The 15,878-nt window shown below is 39.4% G+C and overlaps 1 protein-coding gene across 5 annotated transcripts in view; it reads right to left on the minus strand.

Moving 5' to 3' along the window:
* WDFY2 (WD repeat and FYVE domain containing 2) overlaps positions 1–15,878 on the minus strand; it is a 193,148-nt gene that overhangs the window by 116,832 nt on the left and 60,438 nt on the right. For 4 of the 5 annotated variants that reach the window (XM_033177648.1, XM_033177644.1, XM_033177645.1 and 1 more), the window contains exon 2: positions 2,605–2,672. The exons of the other annotated variant lie outside the window; for it this stretch is intronic. In XM_033177648.1, the coding sequence (XP_033033539.1) occupies positions 2,605–2,672 (68 nt within the window). The remainder of the gene's footprint in view (positions 1–2,604; positions 2,673–15,878) is intronic. 5 annotated transcript variants of the gene reach the window in all.

Raw genomic sequence — 15,878 nt, forward strand, 5'->3', positions numbered from 1 at the left:
AGATCATCAACATGTTTGCTATAATGTCACAAGACAATGTTTTCAAACCTTAAAGTATATTCAAATTATCTAGGGTTTGGGTTTGTTTGGTTTTTTTTGGAGACAGGGAGAGAGAGAGGAGGCATCTTGCTATATTGTACAGGCTGGTCTTGAACTCCTGACCTCAAAAAATCCTCCTGCCTTGGCCTCCCAAAACACTGGGATTACGGACACGATCTAACCCGCCCAGCCTATCTGGGGACTTTGTTAAATGCAGATTTTGATTGAGTAACTCTGGGATAGAACCCAAGACTGCATTTCTAATAAGTTCTCAGGTGATGCTGATGCTACTGGCCCACAGACCATACTTTGAATAGCAAAGTAATCCCTTCTTAACTCATTTAGTAGAACACCAAAGGCAAAGTATACCAATAATCACAAGGTCCTCTTTCTCAAAGTTCATGTTCAGTCATAAGGAAACTGCATGATAATCCTCTCAGGGAAATACATCTTTATTATCAGACCAAATCCTTCAATAAGTATTTACTGAGCACCTATGCCAGGTGTAAGAGCTATAGTGAACTTCAGTCATTCTTGCATATAGCTTAATAAATGATGAAAACACAACTAAAAGCTTCTCTGTATCTCACTGATAACCAAATAAAAAGAGCATTACAGGATGACACCAAAATGTGTATATATTTGTACAGGGGGAAGGGAATGAGTTAGCAATTGCTTAGGATCTTGTGCCTTCATGAGGTTCCTATTAATGCTTATCTCAAGAAGATTTCTTGCTTGCCATCCTCAAATCCCCATCATTGTGCCCAGGTCAGCCTCTCCTATTTGCAGAGTCATGTGAGCTATTGATCTCTGAGGCCAACTTCAACTTGCTGGATTACAGCCCTCCCTTATCTCTTACAGTTAGATACTGTGGCAGGTTTGATGAAGAAGCAAGACCAGAAAAAAGACTGGTTATATCATTTAAAAAACAAGAAAAAAGGCTAGGCGCGGTGGCTCACGCCTGTAATCCCAGCACTTTGGGAGGCCGAGGCGGGTGGATTACCTGAGGTTAGGAGTTCGAGACCAGCCTGGCCAACATGGTGAAACCCCATCTCTACTAAAAATACAAAAATTAGCTGCGTGTAGTGGCATGTGCCAGTAGTCTCAGCTACCTGGGAGGCTGAGGGAGGAGAATCATTTGAACCCGGGAAGCGGAGGTTGCAGTCAGCAGAGATCTCACTACCGCACTCCAGCCTAGGCAACAGAGAGAGACTGCATCTCAAACAAACAAACAAACAAAAAACAAGAAAAAAAACCCTACAGAATTCTCTACTTTTCCAGTTATCTAAACCCTCATCACTGCTATGGCTTAAAAAGAAAGTTCAGCTTGATCCCGTAACGTACAACAATATCTTCTAGAAGCAAAACAGGTAAAGGAAGGACATAGAGGATATAGTATTCAGAATTACAAGAAGTTTTTTCTTCCCAAAAAAAGGGTTGAATACTTTGTTCAGCTTGGTTGTTATCATCTATTTACTACAAAATTCTAAAGACACATAAAGCCGCAAAGAGAATTTGAAAATCATTTAAAATTATTATATCATTAATAGTCATTTGTTTATAACAAGCAAAATTGTTGTTTGAGTTATTACAGTATTCTTTTGCCAGAAGCAGAATTTTAAGCAAATCTACAATTTAGCATGAATTTATTTCAGCATGTGCTTCTGAAACTGGGATACTTATATCGAGAGATGAGGTGTACACTGCAGCAAGCCAGAAGGTATAGCAGTCCAAACAACAAACCTGGGGGATTTTTCTACAATGTCAATTTTAATTAAGGTTTGAAGGGAGGGAAGTAAGGGAAATGTTTAATGCAAGTAATATTAAATTTAAATAATTATTTTACACTAAAATAAACATGGGATAGGATGCCCAAACTTCATTAATTTTAAAGATAAAAGACTAGATTGAAAAGAAAATTCCTATTTTGGGGGGCCAGCTCTTCTTCAGCTGTGGGGGAACTTCTGCCAGTGGAATAATCTATGAATCACACATATCTTTTCTTTTAAAAGTGTACTTGGAAGATTCATTATTTATCAGTGCAAGGACATAATTCTCAGATATGATCTTGGGGAAATGAAATCAACTTCTAATTAGAATGTTTCAATCCTAAGCAAATCCTTGTGAGAACTGAATGCTCAATGCTGAATGTCTTGAATTTGAATAAATGATATAACAATAAGGCAAGGACAAATTTACTTCACAAATGTAATCACTGGACAAAATTCTGAATTGCCTAAGGACACACTTTATAAAATAGCTGAACAAAAAGTTGGAAAAGAGAGGGAGACTGCTGTAATCAGAAAGCCTATGTGCTGTAGTCCTTCTTCCATTAATCTTATTCAGAAGCTATGAATATAGAGTCAATTTCAGAACAATTTTCTTACTTTACATAGTGAAAGCCTTAGAAAATCTAAAATGATTTAATATGGTACTTTTCATAATAATGAGAATCCCAACCTCAGTCTTCTCCACTTAAGAAGAAAACACAGAGAAGGCAATCTGGAAAGGAAGGAGAGTTAGGATATATGTCTGGTTTTTCAAGACAAAGATTTGGATACTTACAAGGCATTGCATGATATATGCTTGGCCAATACTGTCCACTGTCTCTCTTTAACCAAACACGAACTGTCCTACAACAGAAGAAAATATGTGCATGAAATCATATTATTCTTAGCCATGGGAAAATGCTGATACATAGAAAATAAACCTCTTAACATTATATATAGAGAGAGGCCAGGCGCAGTGGCTCACGCTTGTTCCAGCACTTTGAGAGGCCAAGGCAGGAGGATCACTTGAGGTCAGGAGTTCAAGACCAGCCTGGCCAACAGGGTGAAACCTTGTCTCTACTGAAAATAAAAAAATTAGCTGGGAGTAGTGGTGTGTGCCTGTAATCCCAGCTACTCCGGGAGGCTGAGGCAGGAGAATCACTTGAACCTGGGAGGTGGAGGTTGCAGTGAGTCAAGATCACACCACTGGACTCCAGCATGGGTGACAGAGAGAAACTCCGTCTTAAAAAAAATAAGAGAGAGAATATCTTAATATACATATGTATCTTAACCATAAATACATATAAATGAACACCATATATACCTGTCTAAAGATTCTATATTCCTTAAACTTGAGGCTTCTACAAATTTAGAATTACATATAACTCTTTAAATATCACGCCACACGTGTGTAATCATGATAGTGTTTGGAAATTATTATTTTCATTCTTGTTGTTTTGCCTTTCCAAGCATCTGACCTTTGCCCTTGACGGCTGGAAGCATCCATCTGGCTGGGGAACTATTTGGTTTTATTAGTGAAGGGACTACAAAGAGATCAAATGAAAAAATATGCAGTATCTGACATGAAGAGGATTATACAGTCCATGGTCTTGTAAGCCAAGCCATTGTCTCAAGGGAGTTTTCCCAAACATGCTCAAGTAATTATAAGCTCTGAGGCAGATTTTCTGAGCTAGTGGTGTCCGTGGGGCTTGCTGTGGAACAGAGGGATACTGCACCAAAGGCTGTGAATGAAGTTCCAGGCCAGCAGCTGTAGAGAGACAAGGCAGACACCTAGGAGAAGTCAGAGAGCAGGCGCCAAAGACTCAACTAGCTGGGAAGTTATCATGAGGTGCTGACAAAACAGAAAGGCCTGACCATGAATTATACTAGCCGTAGCATCATCAGCATATACCAGCAAGGCAAATACAAGTAGGAGGTTGAAAGGTATTATTCCGGAGACCAGAGGAAATAGTGAACATCAAACAGATGGAAAAAGTCAGTGTCCCACTGCCGGGGATCATAGGTCACACATCTCACCCCACACTCTTAAGCCATCCCAGGATTAAAAGCAGAGTGAGAAACTGAGCACTTTTATCTCAGAGAGAGCTGGATACTTCCTAAAGACACTGGACTGAGTTTTAAATCATATTGGATATCTGCCACCTGCGCCACTCCAGCTAATCAGGAGGTCTTCTATAAATAAGCAGGCTGGGCGCAGTGGCTCATGCCTGTAATCCCAGCACCTTGGGAGGCCAAGGTGGGCAGATCACCTCAGGTCAGGAGTTCGAAACCAGCCTGGCCAACATGACAAAACCCCGTCTCCACTAAAAATACAAAAATTAGCAGGGTGTGGTGGTGGATGCCCATAATCCCAGCTACTCGGGACGTTAAGGCAGGAGAATCACTTGAACCTGGGAGGCGGAGGTTGCATTGAGCTGAGATGGAGCTATTACACTCCAGCCTGGGTGACAGAGCAAGACTCTGTCTCAAAAACAATAAATAAATTAAAAAATAAATAAATAAATTAGTAGTAGGAAAAATACTGAACCAACTACAGATATAATAAAGAACATTTTCTCTGCACAGCCAGAAGTTATGATGTAATGATATGTAGTGGCACCACTACATATACATGCAAAATTCGGTCTTTTTGGTCAATTATATTAATTTGTGAGGTGAATAGATACAATGGTAAATAACTTATAAGAATTAAATCTATGCATACACATACTAATACAGCGATACGCATATCAGCATTCACTCTTCTCTTAAACAAGTTCTTTTTACAATACATGTTAATACAACATTGTTATATTGAGATTATTACCTCAATAAGAATCAATACCAGAGTAACATCACAGAAGATGGTGGAGTAAGACACTCTAAAATCAGTCCCTCCACTAAATCAACTATTAAGCTGGCAAGAACTGTCAGCCCCATCCCTATGGCAGGCAGCCATGGAGACTGTGGCTCATATTCCTTGAGTGGCCTGCTTGCACCAGGAAGTGAACATCGTCCTCCACAGTTTGTAGGGGGTGTGTTTTGATTTGTCTGGAAATTCACTGAGACATTGGAGCAAAGGCTGGCTATTGTTTCAAATCCTGAGGGCTGAAGGGCTTCCCAAGCAGTGTCTCTCAAAAGAAATTAGAGACAGAAACTTTTTTATCCTTATCGGATGCAGGCATTTAAGGAAACCACTGGCTGACAGACATAACAGAACAGAGACCTCAGTGATCACATACAACAAGGAATATAGTCTTTGCAAAAATAGTTTGGAAAAGTCACTAAACAAATGGATAATTACAGCACTCAACAAGTAAGAACAGCAACCTCTGGAGAAGGAGAATTGTATGACTTCCAGAATTACTGCATTATAATATTCTAAATGTCCAGTTCTTAACAAAAGTTGCAAAGTATACAAAGAAAAAGGAAAAGAAAAACAAATAAATTGACAGAAAATTTTACAGAAAATTGACAGAAATTCACAGAAAAAAAAAGAAATTGACAGAAACCATCCATGAGGAAACTAAAACAGGTTTACTATACCAAGACTTTAACAGTTTTAAATAGATAAAGAACAAAGGAAATCAGGACAAGGTTGTATGAACGAATGGGGAATATCAATAAAGAGACAGAAATGTCAAAATGGAATCAAAGCGAAATTCTGGAACTGAAAAGTACAATAGCTGAAATGAAAAATTCCATAATGAGGTTCAACAGCAGGTTTGAGAGTCAGAAAAGCCAGCAAACCTGAAGGTGGGACAATTGAAATTTCCCAGTCTGAGGAGGAGAAAGTAATAAGAAAAAAGAATAACAAACAGAGCATAAGAGACCTATGGGACATCATCAAGTGTACCAACATATTCAATGTGGAATAACAGATGAATTCTCTATCTAGCTGCACTATCCTTCCACATGAAGGGAAAATTAAGACATTCTCAGATAAACAAAAGTGAATGAAATTCATTACTAGTAGATCTTCCTTATAAGAGAGGTTAAAAGGAGTTTTTCAGGCTGAAACAACAGGATGGTAATCTGAAGCCATGCAAGAATTAAAGATTACTGGTAAAAGTCACCACACAAGTAAATATAAAAGCAAGTATCACTGTATATTTCGTTTATAACTCCTCTTTCTGTTTCCTAAATGGATTAAAAGACATATGCACAAAACAAGAATTTTAAGTCTATCTATGTAAACGGGCAACAAAAGAGGTGGGAACAGAGCTAACTAGGAGCACAGTTAATGTACACTAGTAAAAATGAACTGATATCAGTTCAAACTAGATTATATCAAGTTAGGCATACAGAAGAGAAAAATAAGGGAATCAAAATGGTACATGAGAAAAAATCAAACGTCAAAGAAGGCAATAGTGGAGAAATTGAGAAACAAAAAACAAAGAGATTTAATACATAAAAAATAAATAGCAAAATGGCAGAAGTCTTTCCTTATCAGTAATCACTTTCAATATAAATGGATTAAACTCACAAATTGAAAAACAGAGACAGGCAGACTCAGACTGGATTTTAAAAAAATATGGTCTAACTTTTTGCTACTTAAATGAGACTCACTTTAAACCCAAAGACACAAATAGGTTGAAAACGAAACAATAAAAAAGACATTCCATTCAAATAGTAACCAAAAGAGAGCTAGGTGGGTATACTAATAACAGATAAAATGGGTTTTGAGTCAAAGTTTATTACAAGAGACAAGGACACTATGTACTGACACAAGGGTCAATTCATCCAAAAAATAATAATTACAAATACATATACTCCAAAGAATAGAGCCCCCAAAATATTAATATATGAAAAGTAGCCGGGCGCGGTGGCTCACGCCTGTAATCCCAGCACTTTGGGAGGCCGAGGCGGGTAGATCACAAGGTCAGGAGACCGAGACCATCCTGGCTAACACTGTGAAACCCTATCTCTACTAAAAATAGAAAAATTAGGCGGGCTTGATGGCAGGCGCCTGTAGTTCCAGCTACTCGGGAGGCTGAGGCAGGAGAATGGCGTGAACCCGGGAGGCGAAGCCTAGATCGCGCCACTGCACTCCAGCCTGGGCAACAGCCAGACTCTGTCTCAACAAAAAAAAAAAAAAAGAAAGAAAGAAAAGAAAAAAAAGTAAGCACTGTCAGAATTGAAGGGAGAAATAGAGAGTTCCACAATAATTGAAGACTTTCACTTGCAATAAAAGAACATCCACACATATAAGGAAACAGAAGACTTGAACACTACAAACCAACTAGATCTAATAATATATAAACAACACTCCAACCAACAACAACAGAACATACATGTTTTTCTGAAGTACACATGGAACATTCTCTAGGATTGATCAGCTGTTAGGCTGTAAAACAATTCTTAATAAATTTTAAGATTGAAATCATACAAAGGATCTTCCCCAACTATAAGGGAATGAGGCTAAAATCAGGAACAAAAAAAAAACTGGGGAAGAAGTTACTAAGAAAATTAGAAAATACTTACAGATGAATGAAAACAAAAGCACAACACATTAAAATGTATTAGGGACTGTGAAAGCAGTACTCAGGAAGAAATGTATAGCTATAAATGCCTATATTAAAAAAGAAGATCACAAATCAATAACCTAATTTTATACCTTAAGGAAAAGCAAACTAAACTCAAAGCTAGCAAAGGAAGGAAATAACAAAGATTAGAGTAGATTAAAAAAAAAAAAAGATACAGAAAGAGAATCAATGAAATAAAAAGTCAGTTCCTTGAAAAGATCAGCAAAAGTAACAAACCTTTAGCTAAACAGAAATTTAAAGGAATATAGGAGAAAATTTCATATGCCAGCCAATTAGATAATCTAGATTAAATAAACAAATTCCTAGAAACATACAATCTACCAGTACTGACTCAAGAAGAAATGTATAATCTCAACAAATCTATTACAAGTAGAGATTGAATCAATAATCAAAAACCTCTCAACAAAGAAAAGTGCAAAGCCAGACGGCTTCATTGGTGAGGTCAATCAAACACTTAAAGGAGAATGAACAACAATCCTATTCAAACTTCAGAAAAATAGAAGAGGAGAAAATACTTTATAACACATTCTATGAAAGCTGGACAAAGATACCACAAGCAAACTACAGACTTAAATCTTCATGAAGAGAGATTCAAAACTCCACAACAAAATACTAGTAAGCCAAGTTCAACAGCACATTAAAAGGGTTATATACCATGACCGAGTGTCATTTATCCCAGAAATGCAAGAGTAGTTCAATATAAGAAAATCAATCAATGTGATATAGCACATTGATAGAATGAACGTGCGTGCACACACACACACACACACACACACCCCTCAATAGACACAGAAAATGCATTTGACAAAATTCAACAATCTTTCATGAAAAAAAAAAAACATAGCATACTGGGAATAGAAGAAAATTTCCTTAACCTAATAAAGGATATGCATGAAAAATCCACACTTAACATCATACTCAATAAAAAGTGAAAACATACTCCCTAAAATCAGAAATAAGGATACTCCATTTCATCACTGTTATTCAACATTATTGGAAGTCCCAGTCAGAGTAATTAGGCAAATAAAAGAAATAAAAGGCATCCGCACTGGAAAGGGAGATGTAAAACTATTTTATTGGAAGATGACATAATTCTACTTATAGAAAATCCTAAATAATCCACTCAAGAAAAAAACGACTAAAGCTAATTAAATAAATTAAGCAAAGTTACAAGGTGCAAGATGAGCAAACAGAAACCATCTGTGTTTCTAATAACAAACATTTCTAAAGAAATTACAGCCCCCAAAACACTTTACATATATATTTAATCTTTACAATACCCTATTAAATAAAGCTCTCTTCACTAAATGTACTGCCCTCCTTACATCAACTCTTTACACCTAAAAATAAAAGTACAGTATATAAAAATATCTGTTCTCTTATCTCTTGAGGTACAAGAGCAGTTTTAAAAAGAAAAAAAAGGTTCTGCATCTTAGAGATCAAAAGTGCTACTTGGATGGTTAGGAATTTCCTAAATAAATGTAAATTTTACTATACAAAGCCTTAGAAGTAAGTTTTAATTTTTCTGAAAATTATATTTTAAAAGCAACACAAAAAACATTTTTCCCTGAAGAAAATTTTCAGAAAATGACAACTGTGATTAAGAGTCATATTAAGCCAGCAGAGGTCAGGGTACTGGGGGGGAAAAAAAAGTCCAACTGCTGAAACGCAGGTAAAGTGTCCCTTCACCTCCCCCACACAAAGCCCTAAGTTCGCAGGAACAGGACAGGGCCAAATGCATTGCATAGTCCATCTTGCACATGCTGTTTTCTTCTCTCCCTGCCTCTTCCTCTCTCCTAAGCTCCCAGCACAAGGCACAAACTAACACTGGGAGAGAGACAATGCTCATCTAAAAAATACCAAGATGAGGTAGCCCATAGTGGGTCTCAAGTAGTTCAGCAACTGGGCTATTTATTTTTATTTGTGATTTTTTGAGACCGAGTCTCACTCTGTTGCCCAGGTTGGTGTGCAATGGCATGACCTTGGATCACTGTAACCTCCATCTCCCAGGTTCAAGTGATTCTCCTGCCTCAGCCTCCCGAGTAGCTGGGATTACAGGTGCATTTTTGTATTTTTAGTAGAGACAGGGTTTCACCATAGTGGCCAGACTGGTCTTGAACCTCTGACCTCAAGCGATCCGCCTGCCTTGGCCTCCCAAAGTGCTGAGATTACAGGCATGAGCCACTATGCCTGGCCTGAGCTATTTAAAAACAGCATAATTTCATTCTATGTTGGATACAACTGATCACATTTCAACATGTTAAAATTACTTTTAAATATCAGCCCTATTGCTGAGACCTAAAACAAAACTGCTTTTATTTTTATTTTACTTTAAGTTCCGGGATACATGTGCAGAACGTGCAGGTTTGTTACATAGGTATACATGTGCCATGGTAGTCTGCTGTACCTATTGACCCATCCTCTAAATTCCCTCCCCTTGCCCCAAAATTGCTTCTTAAGGTTAAAGCAGATGTTAGATAAATTGCGGTGTTTATCAAAGTTCTACTAGGATCAGTGCTGGTTTGCTCCTTGACTGGGCTACAAATGCAAGCAGAGAAGGAGCCACATTTTACCATACTTGATATCTGCCCCAAGGCCAAGCACGATATCAGATCCAAAACTGGTGCTCACTGTTTGTGAAAGATTAAAAGAATCAATCAAAAATCTCTGCCTATGACCATGGCCACCCCAACCTACTTGTCCACTGTCAGGAAGTCCTCTGATTGCACCTAGACAGACACCTAGTGCAAAATGGCAGCAAGGAAGCTAGGTTGATACTGAGAAGTCTACACACTGTGACGGGTAAGAGGATGGGAGAGAACAATGAATCCTTAATTGTACAGCTCCAGCCCTTATTTCCTAAAGAAATACTGATGGGCAGGGAATTCCCACATGCCTCCCATCTCACCCCAACTCTCTCAGACTAAATTCAGTGCCTGCCTCAGTTACAACCTTAACTAAGACAAGTGTGACCTCAGGGACAGCACTCAGCACAGTAGCCAGTCTGATCACGCAGAGGGGGACTCACATGTTCAACTAAGCAGGGAATCATATGTTTTTGATTCCCTTTTTGAGATCCCAATTTTTAAGTTTGTATTTTATTTTATTGTTTTAAACTGTGCTGACACACATAAGCTGGCAGTAGAGTTTTATTAGACACAGTAGCTAAACTGACACGTGTGTGTGTGTGTGCATGTGTATACATGCATATACATATATAGTCACGGGCTACATAACAATGTTTCAGTCAACACTGGACCACATATATAATGGTGGTCCCATAAGATTTTTTTTTTTTAATAGAGACAGGGTCTCGCTTTGTTGCCCAGGCAGGAAGGCAGTGACGTGATCATAGCTCACTGTCACCTTGAACTACTGAACTCAAATAGTGATCTTTCCACCTCAGCATCCCAAGTAGCTAAACTACAGATGCTCGCCACCATAAATGGCTAATTTTTTTAAAAAATTTTATAGAGACGGAGGTCTCACTATGTTTCCCAAGCTGGTGTGGAACTCCTGGCCTCAGGTGATCCTCCCACCTTGGCCTCCCAAAGCGCTGGGATTACGGGCATGAGCCACTGAATCTGGTCCCCCTAAGATTATAATACCATATTTTTACCATATGCTTTCCATGTTTAGATACACACATACTTACCATTTGTCTTACAGTTGCCTACATTATTCAATACAGTTACAAGATATACAAATCTGTCGCCTAGGAGTAAGCGGCTATATGTATCACACAGCCTAGGTATGTAGTAGGCTACACCACATAGTTCTGTGTTAGTACATGCTATGGCAATCACACAATGACTGAACTGCCTAATGGCATATATCTCACAATGTATCCCCACTGTTAAGAGACACATGACTATATCCATGGGGGACTGGTTCCAGGATCTCCCCCAGATTTTGTATGCTCAAGTCTCTAATACAAAATGGCACAGTATTTGCATATGACCTACATACATCCTCTCGTAGGCTTTAATCTCTAAATTACTTATATTATCTAGCACTATGTAAATGCTATGTAAACAGTTGTTATACTGTATGTTCAGGAAATAATGACAAGGAAAAAAAGTCTATACATATTCAGTGCAGATACAACCAACCTTCCTCCCCACTTCCCCCAAATATTTTCCATCCAAGTTTGGCTGAATCCATGGATGCAGAACCCACAGATAAGAAGGGCCAACTGGATATAGTGAAGCACCACACCAGGTTCATGCCCCTAACCATCCTAGCCCGCAAAGACACATCCTTTGTGCTATATTCTAGCAATCTTTAGGAGTCTGCTTATAGTGATGCAGATAATGAACGAGAGCTTCTGGAACAACTTGAATTTTCCAAGACTATGAAAATCTAAAAGTTAGGAATTCTCCCCCACTGCCCCACAAGTGCAATTACATACATTCATTCATTGACTTGTTGATTCATTAATTTACTCGACCAACATTATCAAACACCTACTAGGTACTAGGTATGTGAAACACACTGGAAGCACAAAGAAAAACAAGTGCCACCTCTATTGTCAGGAAGCTCATGGTCCACAGGGGGAGACAGGTCATAGAACATTACAACACAGCAAGATAAGAGCTAAGGTATGGAGATGCCCATGCTGTAATAGGAGCACGTGAGGGCATCTAACTCTGACTACAGAGCCCGGGCTCAGGCAGGGCTAGACAAAAGCTTCTCAGAGATGATGGTGCCTGAAATGCAGGGTGAAAAGGTATTTGGCAGAGGAAAGTGGAGAGGGTGCGGGAGCACGTTCTGCAGGAGCATTGCCTCTGCCGCCCAGGTAGGCAAGGCGAGCAGGAGTGGTGAGAATCCAGCCTGGACAAAGAACAGGCAGAAGGCCACGGACGCTTGTTTTTCTTTGTTTAGGGGCAGCCTAGAAAAGGCGGGGTTACCCTGAAGTAACCAGTTTGGAGGATGTAGGCGCAAACCAAGTAAAAAAGGATGATGAAGGCCTAAAAGAGAAAGGACGACAGATTTTAGAGCAGTCAGGAAGTAGAAGCATCAGGAATTGGGGGCTGGCTGGATGTGGGGTGTCATATGAATGGTGGTACCATTCATTAATAAGTGATTTTTGTGGAAGGCAATGTTGAGTTCATCTTGAACACACTGAGTGTGGGGAAAATCCAGTTAGGGCTGTTGCAGAGAAAACGGTCTACATGAAGTTCAGGGGTAAGACCTGGGCTGAAAATTAAGATTTGGGAGACATTAGCATATAAGGAGTAACTACCAGAGAATAAGAAAAGAAGGCCAACAACAAAGACAAACACCAAGAGTTAAGGGGTAGTCAAGAGAAAAACGCCAGCAGAGAGGCAGAAGAATAATCTTTCTTTACTTTACAGACAAAACGTGTCCTGAATTTTTGTCCAGAAAATAAGGTCATCATAGGCACACCTAAGAGCTGAACTATATTCACGGTGAAAACGTGCCTACAATAAAATACTATCTATATAGGTCATTTTTCTGAGAGAAAAGGGAAGGCTGGGGGTGGCAACAAACAGTATACCACAGGTTGCTAAGCTACTGAATAAAATAAGACGGGGCGTCTACCCATGTTGAAATCAGGCTTTTAAAAATGTGCCCTAGAATGATGCAACCTTCATTAGTTACCATAGCAATGAGCTTCATTTCCCAGGGGACAATTGTTATTTTTGCCACCACTGAAGTAACTTGGGGTAGGGGCTGGGAGAAGTGAAGCCCACTGTGTTTCGAAGACCCTGAATTTCCAGGGAATACTTTTCTACAGATCACACCCTGCAACAGCAATACAAACAGAAAGAAGGCAGCCCCCGGCGATCTGCAAACTAATAGAAAAACTTTGAGCAACAGGATGTAGTTTTTACAGTCATTTGTTTAAAGAGAGAGAAAAAAAACGCTTCAAATGCAGAAAACGTTGCAGAGATTCTTAGAAAACATAGCTGAAAGATTTTTTAAAAGTTGATTTCTCTATGATTATCAGATTTCTTTGGTTACTTGTAATAAAAACGAACTGAGAGGTTCCCAGCAAATGCATTCTAACCACATACAGTAAATAAACTAAACCCAATCTTCCACAATGCACTGTGTATCTTTTGTATCCAGGGTTCCTCCGTGATAGACAGATGCTACTGTGTGGAAAGTGCAAGTGAATTGAGGTGGCCAGGGGTTTCAAGAATCGGGGACTCAAGCTGGCTGTTGTCCAGTATTGTCCAGCCTCTGGTCCCCTCTTGCCAAGGAGCTCAGTTCTCACGTTAATGACCTTGGTACAACAGACCCAAATAACTGCTGAATCATACACCTGGATTTTTTTTCCTCACAGCTGTAGCAACTCAGCAGTCAGTGACCAGAGAAGAGGTGTGGCTATTTTACATTTCCACACCTTGGGTTTCTAATGGCACTCTTGCTTTAAAAACACTGCCATTCCAGTTATTTGCAGTCATTTGCATCAGCAAGGTGTATTCTTTATTCCAGCCATCCCCCCTTGGAGTTTTTATTAGTTGGGTCATTTCTCTTAATCCAAAGGCTGTGAAAATCTTCACAATTTAGAATTTTTAAAATCACAGTCAAGTGACAACATTTTCAGCATTTTAAAAATCTATAAAATGAAGTCTCAACATGAGGTTAATGGGACCCATATATGCCAGGTGAGAAATTACAAACAATATACCTGGAAATGGTTGTCTTAGACAGTCAGTAGCAAGATCCTTCAGAGAGGGAAGGAAAAGATGAGCCACAAGGTCTTCATTCTGAGTAGTTTTCTTACAAAAACAGCACTATTTTGTGTCTGCAGATAGTGCTCTTGCATTGTAGACTTGCTTTTGTTTTCGTGGTAATTTAACTCTTACTGACTAATGCTTAAGGACAGCTTCCTGTCCTTGCATAGCTGTGGGTTTTATACTTCCCTGACTCCCTCTGTCTCTCCCCAGAGTTACACACATATCCACTTTCCCTATGCAGCCTTTGCAATTCCTCAGGCAAAACTAAGCTCCAGAATCCCACTGTACCTTGCAAAGGCCTGTGTTAGGACACATCACATTAATCAATGTTAGTTAGCAAGTCCTTCTTGTAAGGAATATAAGAAATTCCTTGAATTATCAATAATTCCTTATTTGAATAAAAATTCAAACATTTTTATCTTTGATTTTTTAAAAGTACCTACAATACTTTCATTTTTATCACATACAGTATTTAGCATACAGGAAGTGCTTTTAAAAGGTCATATAAATACAGGGAAAAAAAAGAAAGGGAAATTAAAGAGAAAAATGAACATTGTCCAAGCAGTGGTGAGGAGGAACCCACAAGGAAGCAGCAGGAACAGCAATGCGCCAGATTATCAGGGAGGTTGGACAGGGCCCTGGTTATCAGCATCAGCCATGCCATCTGATCTTCAGCCATAGTCCCTCACAGGCAAGAGAAACATGAGTACCACCCTTGAACTGGCAGCCTAAGCAATTCAACAATATGAGAGTGTTCATCAATACCACCCTGTAGGAGAAATCGGGATGATACCATTAGAGGGATAATATAGATTTAAATATTGTTCTTGGCTCCATACACAGTGGGAGGGCATGGTCTGTGTCATCCTACTCACCACTATATTCCTCCAGTCAGTTACAGTGGCAGGCAGCAAAAATGCTTAGTAGAAACAATGAAATAGTAACTGGAAAGAGCAGTGGTTCAGAGGATGCCCCTGGCTGCTACTGTTCTGAATCTGAGATGGATTAACTGCTGCCTTCCAGGACAGCCATCTTAAAAACGCAGCAGACCCTGGGGGAAGGAGAACACGGAGTGATTGTGTAACGGATACAGAATTTCTATTTGGGATGATGAAAAAATTGATAGTGGTGATGGTTGCACAAGATTGTGAATATACCTAATGACACTGAGTTGAACACTTACAAATAGTTAAAATCATACACTTTAGGTTATATATATTTTACAACAATAAAAAAAAAAGGAAAATAGCAGAATGACTCTCTCTCCCCAAAACTGTAGTGTTCATAGAGTTGCCAAAGGTGCAACAATTACAGATGGCCACATGGCTGCGCGCAGGGCCTCACACCTGTAATCCCAGCACTTTGGGAGGCCAAGGTGAGTGGATCACCAGGTCAAGAGATCGAGACCATCCTGGCTAACATGGTGAAACCCCATCTCTAAAAATACAAAAATTAGCTGGGCATGGTGGTACGCACTTGTAGTCCCAGCTACTCAGGAGGCTGAGGCAGGAGAATCACATGAACCTGAGAGGTAGAGGTTGCAGTGAGCTGAGATTGCGCCACTGCACTTCAGCCTGGTGATAGAGTGAGACTCCTTCTGTCTCAAAAAAAAAAAAAAAAAAAGACAGATGCCCACGGGCTGGTCACGAAGCAGGTCTTTGAAAATTATTCTGGTTGAGAATGTTGTTATTAAAATAAAAATCTCTGGCTAGGCACGGTGGCTCACGCCTCTAATTACAGCACATTGGGAGGCCACGGTGGACCACTTGAGCTCAAGAGTTCAGGATCAGCCTGGGCAACATGGTGAAATCCCA

This window comes from Trachypithecus francoisi, unplaced genomic scaffold (assembly GCF_009764315.1).
Source record: "Trachypithecus francoisi isolate TF-2019V2 unplaced genomic scaffold, Tfra_2.0 Lachesis_group18, whole genome shotgun sequence".
Lineage (NCBI taxonomy): Eukaryota > Metazoa > Chordata > Mammalia > Primates > Cercopithecidae > Trachypithecus > Trachypithecus francoisi.